General features: G+C 54.7%; 1 protein-coding gene across 2 annotated transcripts; it reads right to left on the bottom strand.

Moving 5' to 3' along the window:
• Window positions 1-113: 113 nt before the first annotated feature.
• LOC149865210 (zinc finger protein 783-like) lies at window positions 114-17112 on the bottom strand. Of its 2 annotated transcripts, none has more exons than XM_090048071.1 (7): window positions 13350-17112; window positions 12878-13213; window positions 11212-11338; window positions 6911-7066; window positions 5001-5111; window positions 4687-4800; window positions 114-4011 (listed from the first exon to the last, which is right to left on the bottom strand). In XM_090048071.1, the coding sequence occupies exons 1-7, from the start codon at window positions 13359-13361 to the stop codon at window positions 2897-2899; spliced, it is 1971 nt and encodes a 656-aa protein (XP_089904197.1). In that variant the 5' UTR covers window positions 13362-17112; the 3' UTR covers window positions 114-2896. The 2 variants fall into 2 exon arrangements, with proteins under 2 accessions (XP_089904197.1, XP_089904196.1); XM_090048070.1 differs by having other exon boundaries at window positions 5001-5114; window positions 13350-17111.
• Between the last annotated feature and the right edge of the window lie 489 nt (window positions 17113-17601).

Genomic DNA, 17601 nt, shown 5'->3' with positions numbered 1-17601 from the left:
CCAATTTCCCAGCCAGCGGATCGTGGTGGAGCCAAGGCCACAACTGGGCAGTTTGGCCAAGAGGTGATCATGGGATACCAGATCAAAGGCTTTTTTGAAGTCAAGATATATGACATCAATCTCTTCTCCCTTGTCCAGGTGATAGGTCACCTGGTCGTAGAAGGAAATGAGATTGGTCAAACAAGACCTACCCGCAACAAACCCGTGCTGGCTGTCCCTTAGGATGTTAGCCTGGGCCAGTCCCTCAAGGATGGCTTCCTTAATAAACTTTTCCAAGATCTTCCCCAGGATAAACTTCTGCGGACAGATCTGCGGCTCAAGGATTGGTGTCTTTTAAGTCACTTCAAGCCCTGTCAGTGAGCTGTGGTAGAGATCATCTGCACATCGAGGGGCTGCCGACGATGCTGCTGCGATAGGAAAGGCAGCAGGCGCACGGGCATCACAGGGTCACCAGGCCCAGCTCAGCCCTTCCCTCTAGCATCGCTCAACCAGTGCCATTAGCCTGGGCTGATGGGTGGGAAATCAGGCCCAGAGCTTGCAGCCAGGACAGAGTTTGCACCCTCAGTTCCATGAAAACAGAGGGAAAATGTTTCCCTGGCATGGCCTGCCACCAAATGACAGCTTCCCGAGGACACAGGACAGACAGGACATGCCCGAAGGAGAGAACAAGGAGAGGAAAACATGGAAAACCAAGGGAAAGTCCAGAGGACAAGCTGCCGTTTCAGCTTCTAAGGACAGCGCTTACATATGGCACATCATGCCCCACGTTGTAACCATACCTGAGCCAAGAGGACATTCCCATCCACGTCCCCCCATCGGGTTACGGCCACCTGTGGTGCAGGAGAGCCTGAGGGCAGGGAGCGTTGCGCTGTGCTGTGATCACACTGGACGGGCCCCTCTCTGATGCAGATCCCCTGGTGCAGCCCTAAGCTCCTTGGAGCTGATGCTGCAGCTGCAGCCCCCAGTGGGGCCCTACCCCCAGCACAGAGAGGCTGGCCTCCATCAGCTGGATGTTTCCGTAGAAGTGCTTCCCCTGGACTGCACATGAAAGGGCTCTGCGCCAGGACTGGAGACAACGGCTCCTGTAGACAGGGGAGCCCCTGGTGATGAGGCTGTAGCGGTGGATGAAGGCCTGCAGGCCTCTCAGGTGAAATGAGCTGGGGCTGTTCTTGCTAGACAGGCAGAAGAACTTTCCCACAGGCTGCCATGGACCTGGAGAGGGAAAGAGAGGCAGCCCGCCCCTCAACCCCTACAGGGGTGCTGAACGGGGAACATCTCTGCACTCGACATCCAGCCCTAGCTCCACCCCACTCGCCACCTTCCAGCACATTTCCCCACACCTTCCAGCACCTCTGGGCTTAGAGGCAGGAGGAGCCTCCCCATTTAAAAAAACAACCACAAAGCTCCTGGTTTGTCTCCCCTCCTCCAGAGCAAAGCCCTGGCCTTGCTGCGATTTGCTGGCATTTCCCCTCACCACACTGATCCCAGTTCCACCATCAGCCCCTGCGATTTCGCAGCACTGGCATCAGCAGGTGTTTTGCAGCGACCAATTTTAGCATCCGAAGCAGCCGAACGCCTCATTCTGGACCTTCACCTTTACTGCTTTTTATTCATCACATTTAAGGAAGAAAAGAGGGAAAATCCAAGCAACGCGCACATGTGTCAGACAAACACCATGATTTAGAGGACAGGGACAGTACCAGAGGCACACGGATCTGCGGCAGAAAGGAAGTCCTGGAGAGTGAAACCGGACACAAGCAGAGACCTGCTTCAAGGGAAACCAGGCAGGAAAGTATCATCTCCCTCTAACATGTACCCTATACCAGTGGCACAACGGTGCTGGACACAAGATTGGAGTCAGGGCAAAGGTCACCTGGCATGAGTCCTGTGGGCTGAAAGCCAGCCAGTAGCTCACGACTTTTAATACAACCACTGCAGTTGGCAACATCCTAACTGCAGGGAAACGGCAAATCTGCCTTCTCCCAATTACTGTAATGACATTAAAAATGAGCCAGGGGAGGGAACCAAAGCAAGGGGGCAAGTGACATGTGTGAGCAACTGGAAACAACACATAGCAGCAGCCTCCATCCCACTGCCTGTCTCTGCATGTTCCACTAGCATCTGTTAGCAGTGAGATGTGTTCATTATGAGCATTTATAGTGCCCTGGAGCAGGGTACCTGGGCACGGGAACACTCACTGTGCTGCCAAGTCACGTGTTCCTAGCCAATGTGTTCATTCAGGGTGCCCTGTCAGCCTTCAATTAGTAGGGCATAATGCTAATTACAGTCCCACAGGGCTTGGAGCATAGGCAGCTGCCTCCGAGACCCATCGTGTTCCCGTTAGGTGTGAGAAGTCGTGTTCAGAACTGTATGCCACATGATAAAAGAACAGCAAAACCAGGCCACACACACATGCGTATGCACACGGGCCCTACCCAAAGGAACAGCCCAGCTCAGGTTCCTTGCACAGGTTGCCCTGGCTCTGGGCTGTCAGCCACAGAAGCAGCCTAGACCTGCCATACCTCTGCCGGGGACTACACTGAAGATGTCAGTATATACCTTGTGCAGCTGACATGACCAAGCCAGACATGGTCAAGAGTCTCCCGTACAATGTGCTCCTCACCCACCATCCCACCTGCCACCCAGGGGTAACCTCTCCCCAGCAGAGGTGGGGTCACTCGGATGCCCTCCTAGCCTTTCTGCTGGGCTTCCTGTTTAAAGACACACCCTCCCTGCTGAGCATCACCACTGAATGAAGCCTGCCAGCTGGGCATTCAACCCCCTCGGTGGCTCAACCAACACAGGGTCTGAGTCAGCACGGCTGCAGCCTATCTCCAAACCCCTCCAGCCTTGCACCCTCCTGGCCTTCCCCCACAGGCTACCACATCTCTTCTATCTACACAAGCAGCAGCTTGGCCTTGGCATCCTGCCCAGGAGACTCGGACCCCTCCGGATGCCCTTGTTCCACGCTGTGCAGTGCCTGATGCTCCTTCAGTGACTCCAGGTCCTGGAAGCTCTTCCCACAGGTGCTGCACTGAGGCAGTTGCCATCCCTCCAACTCCTCCTTCCCTGCCAAGCCATCCCTGGTGCTGTTGTCCTGGGGCTCCACCAGGCCACCCCATTCTTTGGCATGGTTGCACTGGTGCTTGACGAAGCTCCTCTTGAGCATGAAGCTGCGGCTGCAGTCAGGGCACTGGAAGGGCCACTCCCCTGTGTGCACGCGCTGGTGGTTGAGCAGGTACTCCTTGCGGCAGTAGCTCTTGTCACACTGAGCACACTTGTAGGGCCGCTCCCCCGTGTGCACACGGTTGTGGCTGTTGAGTTTGGACTTCTCGCTGAAGCTGTTGTCGCACTGGCTGCACTTATAGGGGCGCTCACCTGTGTGGGTGCGGTAGTGGTTGGTGAGCCTGGACTGCTGCGTGAAGCTCTTCCCACACTGGCCACAGCAGTAGGGGCGTTCCCCGGTGTGCAGGCGCTGGTGGGAGATGAGCACAGCCTTCTGGCGGAAGCGCCTGCCACAGTCTGGGCAGGGGAAAGGTCGTTCACCCGTGTGCACACGCAAGTGGTTGAGCAGGTAGACCTTGCGGCTGTAGCGCTTCTCGCACTCGCCACACGGGTACGGCTTCTCCCCGCGGTGGATCATCTGGTGCCGCCGCAGCTCTGACTGGCAGTTGAAGCTCTTCTCGCACTCGGTGCACTGGTAGGGACGCACCTTGGTGTGGCTCCGCAGGTGCTTCACGAAGTTGCCCTTCAGCTGGAAGCTCTTCCCACACTCCCCACAGGCAAATGGTTTCTCCCCACCCTGCAGGACAAAGCCCTTGAAGAGGCCGAAGTCCCTCCTGCACTGGGTGGATTTCTCCACCCGGGTGATAGTGGGTGGCACTGCGTTGCTCTGGGATGCACCCTGTGCATGGAGGCTCCGTGGGGATGCCTCCTCCTGTGATTTCACTGGTGTGTCTGGGTGCCTCTCCTGCTGCTGGTCCTGCCCTCGGCTGGTCACGCTGCTCTCAGCTGGAATAGAAAGCACCCTCGTGTCACTGCTGTGTCCTACCGGGGAAGATGCCATGCAGGGAAAAGCCAACATGCATTGGAGCAGCCTGGGGGATACTTGAAAGCTTTGGGACAAGAACCCAAAAGACCCATGGCACGGGATCGTTTGGGTCAAAGCCTCAAGTGCTACCAACCATAATCCATGTTGGTAAGGAATCACCATGAGACCCCAGTCAGTCCCCTCCTGCATCTTGGCAGGGCTGAGAGGCCAAGACCCCAAACCCCAGAGATGGGCAGATCAAAGGGGCAGACAACCCCTTTTGGGGGGTGTTAGGGCAGAGAAAGAGGAGCAGGCATTAGCTTTTCTACATCCCACCCAAACACTCAGACAAAAGCAGCCACCCCATGGCTCTGGAAGAGGGAGGACCCGGCTATTAGGCTACAAGCTCCTTGGGACAGGGGCTGTCTGTCTATGGCTGCAAGTCCATCTGGAACTGAGCAGAGCAGACGCTGGTGTGACAGAGGCTCCTGGTTGCTGCCCCGTGAACCACCATCCTTTAGGACAGCAAGGACAAGCCGTGGCTGGGGCAGCTCACAGCAACCCGCCCCACTCGCTGCCTCCAAAGAGCCCCAGGCTCTCAGGATACAGATGGAGGCCTTGCTCCCCTCCACAGCCCCAAATCTCTGTAGGATCACCTGCTCCAGGGCCTGGCAGGATTCCTCTCTCCTCTGCATCCCACAGACCTCCTGCACCCGGCACTTCCTCCTCAGCGATCCAGGTTAAAGTGTCCGACGTGGGAACAGGAGACGCTGTTCATTGCAAACATAAGCAAGTTAGTGGGACAGTCACTGGCCATTACTGCCCTTGCTAGAGCAGAAGACTGCGGGGGTGAGAGGAGCACGTGGGCTATATTGAGAGCACAAAGCACATCACGACAGGCCGTCGGACAGCGCCGGGCCGAGGGCATCTCGCCTCCCGCAACCATTCCTGGTTGTAAGCCACTGCTCACCCATGCTGGGCTCTGCAGGGGTCTCTTGCTCTGCATCTCCCTGGTCCCCGACATGCAGCTCCTCTGCTCCAGCAGCCTGGGGGAGGATGTCAGGCTTGGAAACGGCATTTCCTACTGGCAGAGAAAGCAAGGAAGGAGTGAATGCTGCTTTCAGACTCACTGCATACCCACCCGAACAGAGGGACGAACAGAGACCCTCAGCAAGGCAGAGGCTGGCAATGATGGATCGCTTTTCCCATGGTAGAGAGAAAACCCCCAGGAACACAGGTGCCTCAGGGCCCACTCGCCTCTAAAAACATAAGAGGAACCAAAGGACGTAAGAATGGCCATGGACCAGGGCAGATCATAGATATATCTGTCTCAGTCTCTTGTGTCACCCCACTCCCATTTCTGTTTTCTTCTTTGTTGTCCCAAGCAATTATTTGGCATGCCTCCAGTGGCCTCCCTTCTTAAGCTGGGCTGAGGCCCATGATATCAGGGTATGTCAAACAGGCCAGTCACACAGCAGCAGAAAGTGACCTGGGTCTGATCAGGGGTTTTCCATTGTTCCTCTTCCTTGCATCCTCCAGCATTTCAGGTCTTACAAGTCCCAATTTGGAGGCCATGCCCCTCGCTCCTGTGCTCAATAGCGACTGATGCCCCTTTCCTCCAAGAACACGTCCAATCCCTTTTTGACATGGCTAATGTCTCAGTTTCCACAACATCCTGCGGCAATAAGTTCCACACTTCAGTGACATGCTGTGTCAAAAAAAATCTCCTGGGGTTAGTTTTAAACTTACTCCCTATGAGCTTCATTTTGTGACCCCTCATTCTTGCATTGTGCGAGATAGTAAATAGCACATCCCTATTAACTCTCTCTTCAGCATTTAGTATTTTATAAACCTCTTTCCCCTCAAGTGTCTCTTTTTCAACCTGAACGGGCCTGGCCTCATTAGTCTCCCCTCATGCAGAAGCATCTCCATGCCCCTCATCATCCTCGTTGCCCTGCTCTGGACCTTCTCCAGTTCTTCTCTCCTTTTGGAGGTGCAGGGACCAGACCCAGGCACAGCGTTCAAAGTGTGGACACACCATAGATTTATAAAGGGGCATCATGATACTTTCTGTGGGAGAGGTTATAATATTCTTCTTCATCATCCCTACCATTTTGTTTCCCCTTTTGCTACTGAGCACTAAGCCAATGTTTTTAGTGAACAGTCCACAATGACTCCAGGATCTCTTTCCTGTGTGGTAACAGCTAATGTAGAGCCCCTCATGGTGGCACACGGCTCCAAGGCCAAGCCCAGCCTAAGGGCAGGACAGTGCTTGCCACTGAGACCGGTCTGTTCTTATTACGTCCCTACAGGTGCCTGAGAGCACAAAAGGGCCAGCCCAGAGATGTCAGCACCAACCCTCCTCCCTGCACATGTAGGAGCGAGCAGGGAGGGACAGGGCTGCAGAAGGGCTAGGCTGAAATCCTGGTGTTACTGTGCAAACCCGGTCTGCGAGAACGGTGCCTCTAGCAGGTGATATCAGGATCCGTGAGGTTCACACTGCTCTTCATGTAGATGCAGAACAGGGCTGCACTTGGTGCCTTGCAGTCTCGGTACTGCCTGTTATCTGCCCACAGCCACAACCCCCATCTGTCATCTTACATGGGGACATCAGATCCAAAGCGGCCTCCAAGTTCATCAGGTCCAGTCCCCTGTGTGCACAGGCATGCCTTCACCAAAGGCATCCCCCAGTCCCCACCCACAGCTGCAAGGAAACACCAGGCATGCCCCTGGCACCCCATGTCTTAGGTGGAAGCAGAGAGACAAGAGCCCTGTTGATGCAGCAACTTCACCTTGCTGGATGCTGCCATCCACCCTGCTGCTGTCCCAGCCCCTGCAGACTCAAGCACTCACAGCAGCAAGATAGCTGATAAAACTCACCTGTGCTGGGGATAGCATGGGTCCCACCTGCCACCCATCCTTCCTTCTCCTGGCTTCCTTTCTTTCGTCCATCCCATGCTGCCAGCTGGTCCCGGATGCACGGCTCCTCACCTCGCTCGAGGCGGGACAGGATGTCCGGCTTGGAAATGGCATAGTCTGCTCAGGGTAGGAGATGCAAAGGGGACAATGTCCTGTCAGCACTCACAGAAAAATCACACTCCGTCGGGTGAAACCGGCTGTCCCATTCTCCCCGCACAGCAGGCCAGGTGTCAATACAGATCCCGCAGACATGGAATGGGTCTGGAGGGAATCTGGGTGCTCCCAAGGGAGAGCTGGCTGGCCCCAAAGAGGAATGGAGCAGATGTGCGCAATGGCTCAGATACACCGCTATGAACTATTCTAACCTCCCAGACAGTCTCTGTCCAGGTGATGAGCTCAGCATCATTGCTGACTACCCAAATCTAGCCATGGGGATGGGGATGAGATTTAAAATATGCAAACGTTTTTTTCCTAAAATAGAGGTCTGGCCCTTTAAGGAAATGAAGCTGGTCTCAGGGCAAAGGCTCTGGGCTGGGGCTGGGCAGAGCCGTGATCATTTCCTGACTCTGCCACCAACTCCCTGGTAACCTTGGCCACATCACTGCACCTTGGAGCAGGAGTCACCGGGAGTCTTTCCACTGACTTCCAAGGGCTCTGGATCAGGACTGGATCCAGTCCTATGTGCTCTTATTCCCCTCTAAAACACCCAGCCTACTGGACTGGGGATGCTTAGGGAAGGAGATTAATGGGTTACTGGCCAGCTAAGCAGCCAGTTGCCTGCCACACTCATCTCTTCTCCATTCAGCCTCCTCAATGGCAAAGGATGTGGCTCAGACAGCCAAACACGGATGGACATCAGTACCAAACACTGACAAAACACCTCAGAGGGGTAGGAAAGAAAGAAAAAAAATACAAGACTGCAGTCTTCTCCCCAAGGTCTGCTTCCCCCGCTTTTCCTCTGGAGTCACAATGTGCACTGGAAAGAAATCAGCTTGTTTCCCAAGTCTGCTCCAACATGCACACTGGAGGATCTGATGCATACAGTTTAGGTTAGGATAAAGACAGGACCTGAGAACCAGCTCTGACCCATCCTTAAAACAAGTCCATTAGACAACACTTTACATGTGGAGAACACTCCTGCTCCCATGAGTCTGAAACCTTCCCGCCTGGACTCTTAGGGCTCCTATACACGTGCAGGGAAGCTGCTCCAGCGCACTGTAATCACAGTGGTTACTGTCAGTGCCATAACAAGGGGGGCTGAGTGGGGCGACTGCCCCAGGCGCCGAAACAAAGGGATGCTAATAGGCACTGCCCAGCAGGGACAGGCACAGGACAGAGCTGCGAGAGGCTCATTTGGGGAGACCTGGGGCAGGGGAAGGGCATCTCCCACCACTGTGTGCACTCCCCAGCAAGCATGGGGCAGCATGTGCCCCCAGATCTGTGCACAGGGTGAGGGCAGGCTGCCACTGCAGGCTTTGCCTTGGGCACCAAACTTCATTGCTACAGCACTGCTTACTGTACTGTATACTGGAGCTGCTCCAGTACTGTCTTGTAATTCCTGGAGCATGGTAATTACCACACTCCAGCAAATTGCAGTGTTGCATACATCAGCATCCTGTGCTGAAAAATGGTGGCGGGGTGCTTTAACTGAAGTTTGTCAAACAACCTTTAGTTAAATTGCCCCCACCGCCATTTTTTAGCACAGGGATTCAGATAAATGTGATGCTCCAGGCATTTTAATTAGCGGTGCACCCCTCCCCCCTCCTGGCGCATGTCTATAAACATCCTTACACCATGCCCAGATGAGCATGGACATGCAGTGTGTGGCACCACAGACCTGTCTACAGCACCACACACCACACATGCGGGCATTTCATGCACTGCTACCTCGCAGTGTGGGGAGGGGTGCTGACCATAGCAGTGGGGTTGTGCCACTAGCCAGTTCAAAAGCTCATTAGTACTTTGGTTCTTGTGTGGCTGCCTCACAGGCTTCTGGAAAAACAGTCAAGTTACATAATTTGCTGAGCATTAGCAATATACTCGCAATGTGAGTATACTGGAGGTTTTTAGACAAAGCCCTGGCTGGGATGATGTAGTTGGGGCTGGTCCTGCTTGGAGCAGGGGGTTGGACTAGATGTGACCTCCTGAAGTCCCTTTCAGCCTGAATTTTCTATGAGTCTATGAACATGGGTGATAGCACCAACCTGACATACAATTTTAACTGGCTGCACAACACAGGCATCAGCATGTTGTCAGCACAAACTTCCATTTTGATTGTCTGCAAAGGAAGGTAATCAGCCTGTGCGTAAACACAGCAAACTCATCAGAGCCAGGACTGTCTCTTTCTGTGTATGCACAGCAGAGGCCTGATCTCAATGCAGGCCTCTTAGTGGTACCTTTAATACAAATAATAGAAACCAGGAAGCAGAACTAAGTGGTCTGTTAGGAAACAGAGGCCCAGCAAGCCCATCTAGGAATCCTTGCTCCAGTGTGTAATGGGGTGAAACTGAAAGCACCCTGCTGTCAGGATGCAAAAGTGAGGGGACATATTCAATGACAGAAGCATCATTTCTACACCAATTCCACTGTCCTCACTGAGAGCCTAATCTAGGGCAAACTTGAACAGTGCTGTTCGGAGTGATCAGAAATGTTTTAAAGATGCAAAAAGGTTCGATCCAGCCAAAAACTTAGAACATGTGTATTATAACAGGATCAGACTCCCCTCTATACAAAATCAAAGGTAGACTACAGTTTTTCTCCAAAAAGAGTTTACTGCCCAAGTATAAGAAACAACAGGCGTATACAGGCAGGTGGAAGATCAGTAAGACAGCCTCCATCAGCGTGCTAGGCAGTGGCTCCACACACCAGCTGTGGCGGGCCAGTAGGGGGCGCTCCTGCGTTGAGCCGCCCACCTCCCTGCGCCCGACCCCCTGCCAGGCTCCGAGTGCCTCCCTGGGGCGCCTCGCGTCCGGCCGACCCCTTCCTGGAGCACACTCACTCGTCTGGGGGTAACGTAGCTGCCACCACCCTGAGAAGGGACTGTCTCGGCCCAGTGTCCTCGGGGAAACACAGGCCTAAAGTCCTACGGGTACTCAACCCAGTACAGGCACTTGGGCACTTCCCCAAGTTGGGGACCAAAAATGAAAGTTTCCCTTAGTCCGCAGACCTAAGGGGCCTCCAAGGCATAATTTAGACCCACCCCTCAATAAGTCTCCCACACCGGTCACAAAGGAGAACTTTATTGATTATAGGAGTAGGGTGAAAATAGGGTACAAGATTGAGCAATATCCTAGAAATCCTAAAGAGCAAACAGTCTGGCTGAGGTAGCCTTTTGATCACGCATCTGAGTTACTGCCGACTAGATATCTAATCAGATCTCAAGTAGCTTACTCACATGCATCCTCCAGAGGTTGTTGGAGATCCCCTCTGGAAGCAGGCCGTTTCTAGCTCGTGAGTTTTGGGGGAGAGAGCCAGCTTGAGATGGTAAAACTCCTCTCTAAATCTGAGTCTCCCACATGGCTGCTGCCCCCTCCTCCTGGGCAGTCTTAACTTATATAGCCCCTGTGACCTCATTCACCTGGTCCAATGGAGGCCAGCTCCAGTGGGCTGTCAGCCAATCAATTTGAAATACATCACTAGTTGCTGGGCAGACTCCAGCCCACCAGGTAGAAGCCCCCCACCCAGGTAGCTGATCCCAGTCAGGAAGCAGAGGGAGCAGGTTCCCCCTCCCTCAGGATTGTAGCCAGCTCAGGTTACCTAAAGGGATAGGGATAGGGTACATCTCCTCTGCTGGGCCCATCCTAATCACATTGTCACAGCACAGAGATTTTTGGGAGAAAAAAAGGTGGCTTCCTGCCAAACCAGCATCCTAACCATTATCAGATGGTTAAGCAAAGACCTATGACCAAAAAAACCCCAGCTTTATTATACAATGGTCCTGTGAGAGTCAAACAGGACCTTTGCTGGCTTTTTAAACATTCTTTTGCTCCTAGAACAAGCCTCAAGTATTTGAGCCTTGGTGTGCTTTACTTTCTCCCAGAGCACCTGAAATCAAGGCATTAATGTGAGATGTTCCCATGACTTAAATCGCTTCTGCAGCCAGCAGGCAACAGATCAGATCAGTGCACATAGCTTTTAGTTTTAACAATAGGTGTGAGCTGTCTGCTATAAATACTTTGGAAATGCGTTAGGAACTAGCAAGTAGTCAGATCGGGAACTCCAGAGACAGAGTTTCAAATCAGACAGTAAAAACTGATCCTCACCCAGGGAGACCAGGGTCTCATAGTTGCCCCTCATCACGTGCCTGTACAGGTCCTTCTGCCAGCCGGCCAGGCTCTCCCACTCCTGCTCGCTGAAGTAGACCGACACGTCGTCAAAGGTCACCGGCACCTGCAAGCACGAGGGTTACAAGAGGCAGCTTCTGAGATGAGGGCCAGAGCCAAAGCCCAGTGAAACAGGCCAGAGTTTTTCCCCTGACTTCGACAGACTTTGGGGAACATCCCCAAATCCTCCTGGCAGGGAATGGATCTTATCATGTGCACTTGAGAGCAAAAGGCACGTCAGAAATTTGGAACAGGTAGAAAGCCAAGGCCCCATTCACCAGGGAGACAGATGTCTCTGGAAAGGATATGAGCACCCGCCTGCTGAAAACACCTTGGTGGACTGGGCGCAAAGTGCCCGCTCTCACTGCTGCACTAAAAGGCAGTGGTAGAAGCTGGCGCCATGGCACACATTTGTAGCATTTTTTCTAGGTCCAGGCTTGCAGGGGAAGAACAGCAAGTCTGTGGCAGCCCTGGCAACAGAATCATAGAAAATGAGGGTGGGAAGGGAGCTCAGGTGGTCACATGTAGTCCAACCCCCTGCTCCAAGCAGGACCAGCCCCAACTACATCATCCCAGCCAAGGCTTTGTCTACCTGGGGATTCAAAACCTCCAAGGATGCAGAGTTCACCACCTCTCCGGGGAGCCTGTTCCATTGCTTCACCACCCTCCTCGTGAGAATGTTTTCCCTAATATAATATCCAGCCTCAACTTCCCTTGCTGCAGCTTGAGCCCATTGCTCCTTGTTCTGTCATCTGCCCCCACTGAAAACAGTCCAGCTCCAACCTCTTTGCAGCCCCCCTGCGGGGAGGGGAAGGCTGCTATTCAATCCCCCTCGGTCTTCTCTTCTGCAGTCTAAATCAGCCCATTTCCCCCAGCCTCTCCTCACCAGTCCTGTCCCCCAGCCCCACAAACATTTTGATTGCCCTTCATTGGACTCTCTCCAACTTGACCACATCCTTTCTGTCATGTGGGGCCCAAAACTGGACACAGGACTCCAGATGTGGCCTCCCCAGTGTCGAATAGAGGGAAATAATCACTGCCAGCAAAGCACCTACCAAGGCAGCCCAGGATGTCATTCGCCTTCTTGGCAACAAGGGCACACTGCTGGCTCATCTCCATCTTACTGTCCCCCCCAGGTCCATTTCTGCAGAGCTGCTGCCCAGCCCATCACTCCCAGCCTGCACCAGTGCAGGGGATTGTTCTGTCCCAAGTGCAGGACTTTGCACTTGTCTGTATTGAACCTCATGAGATTTCTTTTGGCCCAGTCCTCCGATTTGCGTGTCTTACTACTCCCCCGCACCTTGCTCAAGATTTGTCAAACCCACAAGGACTGCCCTTTCCAGATGGGAAGCTCTGGGCCACACACCCAGGCTTGAGCTCACACCCTTCCGGTCCCCAGCCTGCCACACAAGCCAAGCAGAACCAGAGCTGCAGACTCCCCCGTCCGACCTGCTCTCTAGAAAAGACAGAACAAACTAGGTCCTGCCTGGACTTCTCAGAGCTCAATATGATTGCACTCCCCAAATGCAAACAGTGAAAGACAGGAGCTCAACATGCCAGAAGGGTGTGAAAAAAAAAACCCGTGGCACGGGCTGGAGGTCCTTACCTGGGGGATCTCCCCTTTGGTGCTGGGCGGCAGGCGCAGGATCCATAAGTTCCTGTTCTTCAGCAGGTTTTCCATGTTCTCCAGGCGCCGCTGCAGCAGCTGGTTCTCCCGCATCAGGGTGCCCAGCGCGCCCCTGTTCCCCTCCAGCTGGCTGCCCAGCTCCAGCGCCCTTTGCTCGCAGACCCTCAGCTTCTTCTCCGCCAGACCCGAGCGCCCCTCCAGGCCCAGCAGCCGGGTGGCCTGAGAGTCCACCTTCCTTTCCAGGGCTTGGACCACCGCCACCACGGTCCACAGGGACATCTGGGCCACCTGCAGGTGCGCTGCTCTGCCGGGAGCCTGGCAGGGAGGAGAGCAAGCCAAGGTCAAGGGCAGGGCCGGGCACAGCACCCTTCCCCAGGCACAGGGCAGCCGCAGGAGCAGCAGGGCTGGCCAGGGATGATGCCCAGCTGCAGCCTGGGGATGCTCCGCTTACCTGCGCGGCCATGCCTGCTCTCTGCGCCCTGCCCACAGCGGCCAGCGCCGGGCGGAGGGAGAACTGCAGCTCCTGCCTGCCTGGACCAGGCCGGGCATGGGCTGCCTGTGGGGAGACTAGGATAAATCTGCAAGGCAATCGCAGGGACCATCTGGCAAATTGCAGCAAGGGGGGTGCAGGTTGGAGATGAGGAAGGACTTTCTCACTAGGCAGGGCAAAGCACCGAAACAGGCTCCCCAGAGAGGTGGTGGAGTCTCCATCCTTACCCTGATGTCCCCGTTTCGTTGTGTGGGTCCGATGAGGTGGGGGAACAGCCACAGCCACCCTCTTCCTGATTTGCTCTGCTTATAAGGACTGTCTCATCAGTCTTCCCTATGCCATCCTGCAGTGCCTAAACCCCCTGGACCACTTCCTTACCTCTATGCCTGCTGCAATTCTTCCACTGCATCCCCTCCTTTCAGCTGCAACCTTCAGCTCACTAAACCTTCACAGCCTTGGTCTCTGCTCTGGGCTCTGTGGATTGTCTCAACCTGGCTCCTCCGCTTCGCCGTCCCCTGCTCACTCAGCACTGTCCAGCCTTGCGCTTCCACGCTCCAACCAGAACAGCTGCCTCTTTGGGCTCTGCTCCGTCGGAGGTGTATAAGTGTGCAAGCCAAGAAGTGCTCAGCAGCCTTTGCCCTCGCTTGTGCCATGCGGGGTCTCTGGCCCTGACACCCCCTCATAGCAACAGCCTACTTCATCTGACTCGTGCTCATTTACAGTGCTACCTGGTGGCCTTCAGGCTCTTCCCACTGGCGAGGACATCTCCTTAAGACGGCTGAAACAATATGCCGAAACTGCATACGCTAAAGAAATAACCTTCATCTGCTGCTAGGAAGGGACTCGCAGAAAGCAAAGATTTTATGCAAAAGGAAAAGGGGCAGGGGGACACACTGCTAAGAGAAGTAGATGGATTAGATCCACATATCCTGCCTAACATAACAGTGGAAGGTCTCATTACCCATTTAACTCACAATCCAGCTCCCAAAACCCTGCTCAAGTGACCGGTCTTGATATCCTATGGCAGAGAGTTCCACGGGTTATCTAGGTACTGGGTGAAACAGCATTTACCTTACCACAAGCCCTGACTGCATTTACTTTACCAGCTTTTCAGTTGCAAGGGACAGGCCTTCCTTCACCACATACATACATGGGCAATCCCCTGCAGGCCAAGAGGAGCCCCCTGGGCCTGCTCAGAGGGGAAGCTCTGGGCAAGGGTAGCCATGTGCATGGGGTGCTTGTACACCCAACATGCCATAGATCCAATGTCTGTGTAACACCCACACACACTTGGGGTTGTGTGGGCAAGTGTGTTCTGGGTTTGTGACACTGTGTCTCTTGTTTGTGCTGTATATTTTGCCTCCTCTAGGACTGAAAGAGAATCACCCTCCTGCCCCTCATCATGCCCAAGCCTTTGTTTGATGCTTCCCTCCAAGGGACCTGCGAAACCAGTTTAGTGACTCTGGCCACGTCACCTGGAGCATGGACCACCTTTAAATGACTGGTCTGCCTGAGCAGTGTTCAAATGTTGCTGCTTCTGGTTGGGACCAGGAGATGAGGTTAGAAAAGTTAGTTAATGGTCAAGCTACCTGGGTCAGGGCTGCTGAAAGTTGAACTGGCCCAGGCAGGGAGTCTTCCCCGCTCTTCACTAGAAAAGCAAGCTGAAGCGATGAGAAGGGAAACCTTCAGGTACAAGGACAGAAAGTCCATCTCAGGGCTTGAGACCTCTGTTCTCTACCTTTTCTTCCCCCTTTTGTTTTCTGGGTTTGGAGTGGGATGATGCGGTGCGGTGGGGGCATCAACCCCTGCAGCAAACCGGCCAAGGTTGGAGCCTGGCAGTCGTGGTGGGGTGCTCTGGGCAGGGCTGAGACCCAGGTGTGATTTAGTTCCTGTTGCATCTTCTTTTGGGGTCAGCACAGCTGTGTCACTGAGCCCCGTGGTATGTTTGCTGAATGTTTAAGCGTGGCTTGGGGCTTGGCTTGTTTTGGGCCTCGCACTTTTGTTGCTGCTGTGGCTCCGTGCCTTGACCCAGCAGTGCGGTTGGCACTGGTTGTAGCCCGGCTCTTTTGCTGCTAGGCAGGGAGCAATGAGGGGCCCTTTGCAGCGCAGAAGGACCCAGGCTGTCTAGCAGCTCCCTGCTGCGCAGTGACCCCCAGAGCCGCTCATAGGACTCTCCAGTGTGAAATATATTTAGTACCCCAAAATTGAACCTGGCCCTTGTTGCTGCTGACATCCATGCCTGCAGTCCCGTGGGCAGGGCCATGCTGATGACAGAAGGGGCGGTCCTATGCAGATGTGGAAGCCAAGGGGCAGGGAGGGACAGGAAGGGCCCACGGCCTTGTGGGAAGGGGGACTGAGCCCCGTTGTGGGGGGCCTAGCACAGGGTGGGGGCAGAAGGGAGGTGCAAAGAGGAGCTTCCCACTGGGGGGTAGTTGCAAGCACTGTCTGCTGCTCCCTGTGTTGTCGGAGCAAGCTTGCCGCAGTGCCTGGGCATCGACACAACACACTCGCTGCACCTTAGTCAAATAATCCCATGTGCTAGTGTGTCACTGCACAGCCATGCTAACAGTGGTAGGGGAAGTGAGGGGTGCACCTTGATCTATAAGAAAGGGGGACGGGAAGACATTAAGAACTGGAGGCCGATCACCCTGCTGAATTCGGATTATAAATTATTTTCCAAGATCCTAGCGACAAGGATGGGGGAGGTGTTACCGCAGGTGCTGGGCGGGGAACAAATGTGCGTGGTGGGGGGGCGGCGGACGACACACGCACACTGGCTGCTCCGGGATACGCTGTCGTACATTACCGACCGGAAGTGGAACACGATAGTGGCGAGTCTGGACCTGCAAAAGGCGTACGACAGCATCGGGCACGAGTTTCTGTTTGGGGTTCTGGCAGGCATGGGGATGCCGGGGGAATTTGTGGGGTGGCTGCGGGCGCTCTACGGGAGGGCAACGAGCAGGGTGCTGGTGAGGGGCTTCCTGGGAGAAGCCTTTGCAGTGGATTCGGGGGTGAGGCAAGGGTGCCCGCTGTCGCCGGGGCTCTTTGTTTGCGCCATTGAGCCGCTGGCACAACGAATTAGAAGCGATAGGGAGATCAGCGGGGTTTGAGTGCCGAGGGGCAGGGAATTAAAAGTCCTCCTGTACACGGACGACGTGACATGCGTGGTGAGGGATGAGGTGTCCTTAGAAAGAGTGGTGAAGCACGCTACGGAGTTTGGAGAGGTATCTGGAGCGAGAGTGAACACAGACAAGAGCGTAGTCCTGGCGGTTGGGAACTGGGGGGATTTGGGGAAATTTGGATTGAGGGTGGAAAGGGAGGAACTGAAAATCCTGGGCGTGTGGATGGATACCCATGGAAAAGGGAAGCGGGCTTGGGAAGTGTTAGAGACGAGAGTCAACCAGACGGTGGGGTTGTGGAGCACCCGGCATTTATCCGCAAGGGGAAAGGTGCAAGTGATCAAACAGTGCCTGTTGCCAAAGATCTTGTACACGGCGATGGCGTACCCCCCATCCTGGCTACAGGCCCGGCAGGTCCAGCGGGCATTGTGCCTCTTCTTTTGGGGGGGCAAGACAGAGAAGGTGGCCAGGACAGAGTTATATAAGGAAGAGGGCTTGGGGGGATGGGCTCTCCCGAATATAGAGGTTTTTGTTTATGTGCACTTTCTGAAGATGGTCGTGAGGGAAGCGAGGGGCGCAGCGGGACCGGTTTCTAACCTTTGTGTTTTCTGGGGGGAAGGCTCCTACAGAGGCTGGGACTGTTTGGGAGCGGGTGGCGGGGGGCGTGGGCTTGGCGGATGTCACTCCCTTACGCACGCCTTGGATCCTTTGTCGCCAGGGAAGGCTTGGCAGGGTTAGGGATGGAAGGACTGGCGGATGCCAGGAAAGTCCTCAAGTTCCTCAGGGGGAAGCAGAGAATGGCTGATGTCGGAGAGTTGAGCACGGACAAGGTCAGCAGGGTGTGGAGAGGGTTGGTGGGGAACGAATGGAAAGCGGAGCACGAGGAGCTGGCCTGGAGGGCCGTGAGAAACGCACTGCCAGTGCGACAAGTACTATATCGATGGGGACTCTCACGGTCCCCCAAGTGCCCAAGAGAACTTTGTGACGAACCTGAGTCCGTGGCGCACGTTTTGTGGGGTTGTTTTTATGCACAGAAGGTGTGGGGGAGGGCAGGGGCTTTTTTGAAGGAGACAGGGAAGGCAACGGGGATCACG

This window comes from Crocodylus siamensis, chromosome 5 (genome assembly GCF_052110815.1).
Source record: "Crocodylus siamensis isolate JL-2025a chromosome 5, ASM5211081v1, whole genome shotgun sequence".
Classification (NCBI taxonomy): domain Eukaryota; kingdom Metazoa; phylum Chordata; order Crocodylia; family Crocodylidae; genus Crocodylus; species Crocodylus siamensis.
This window is presented reverse-complemented; position numbering and strand designations above follow the sequence as displayed.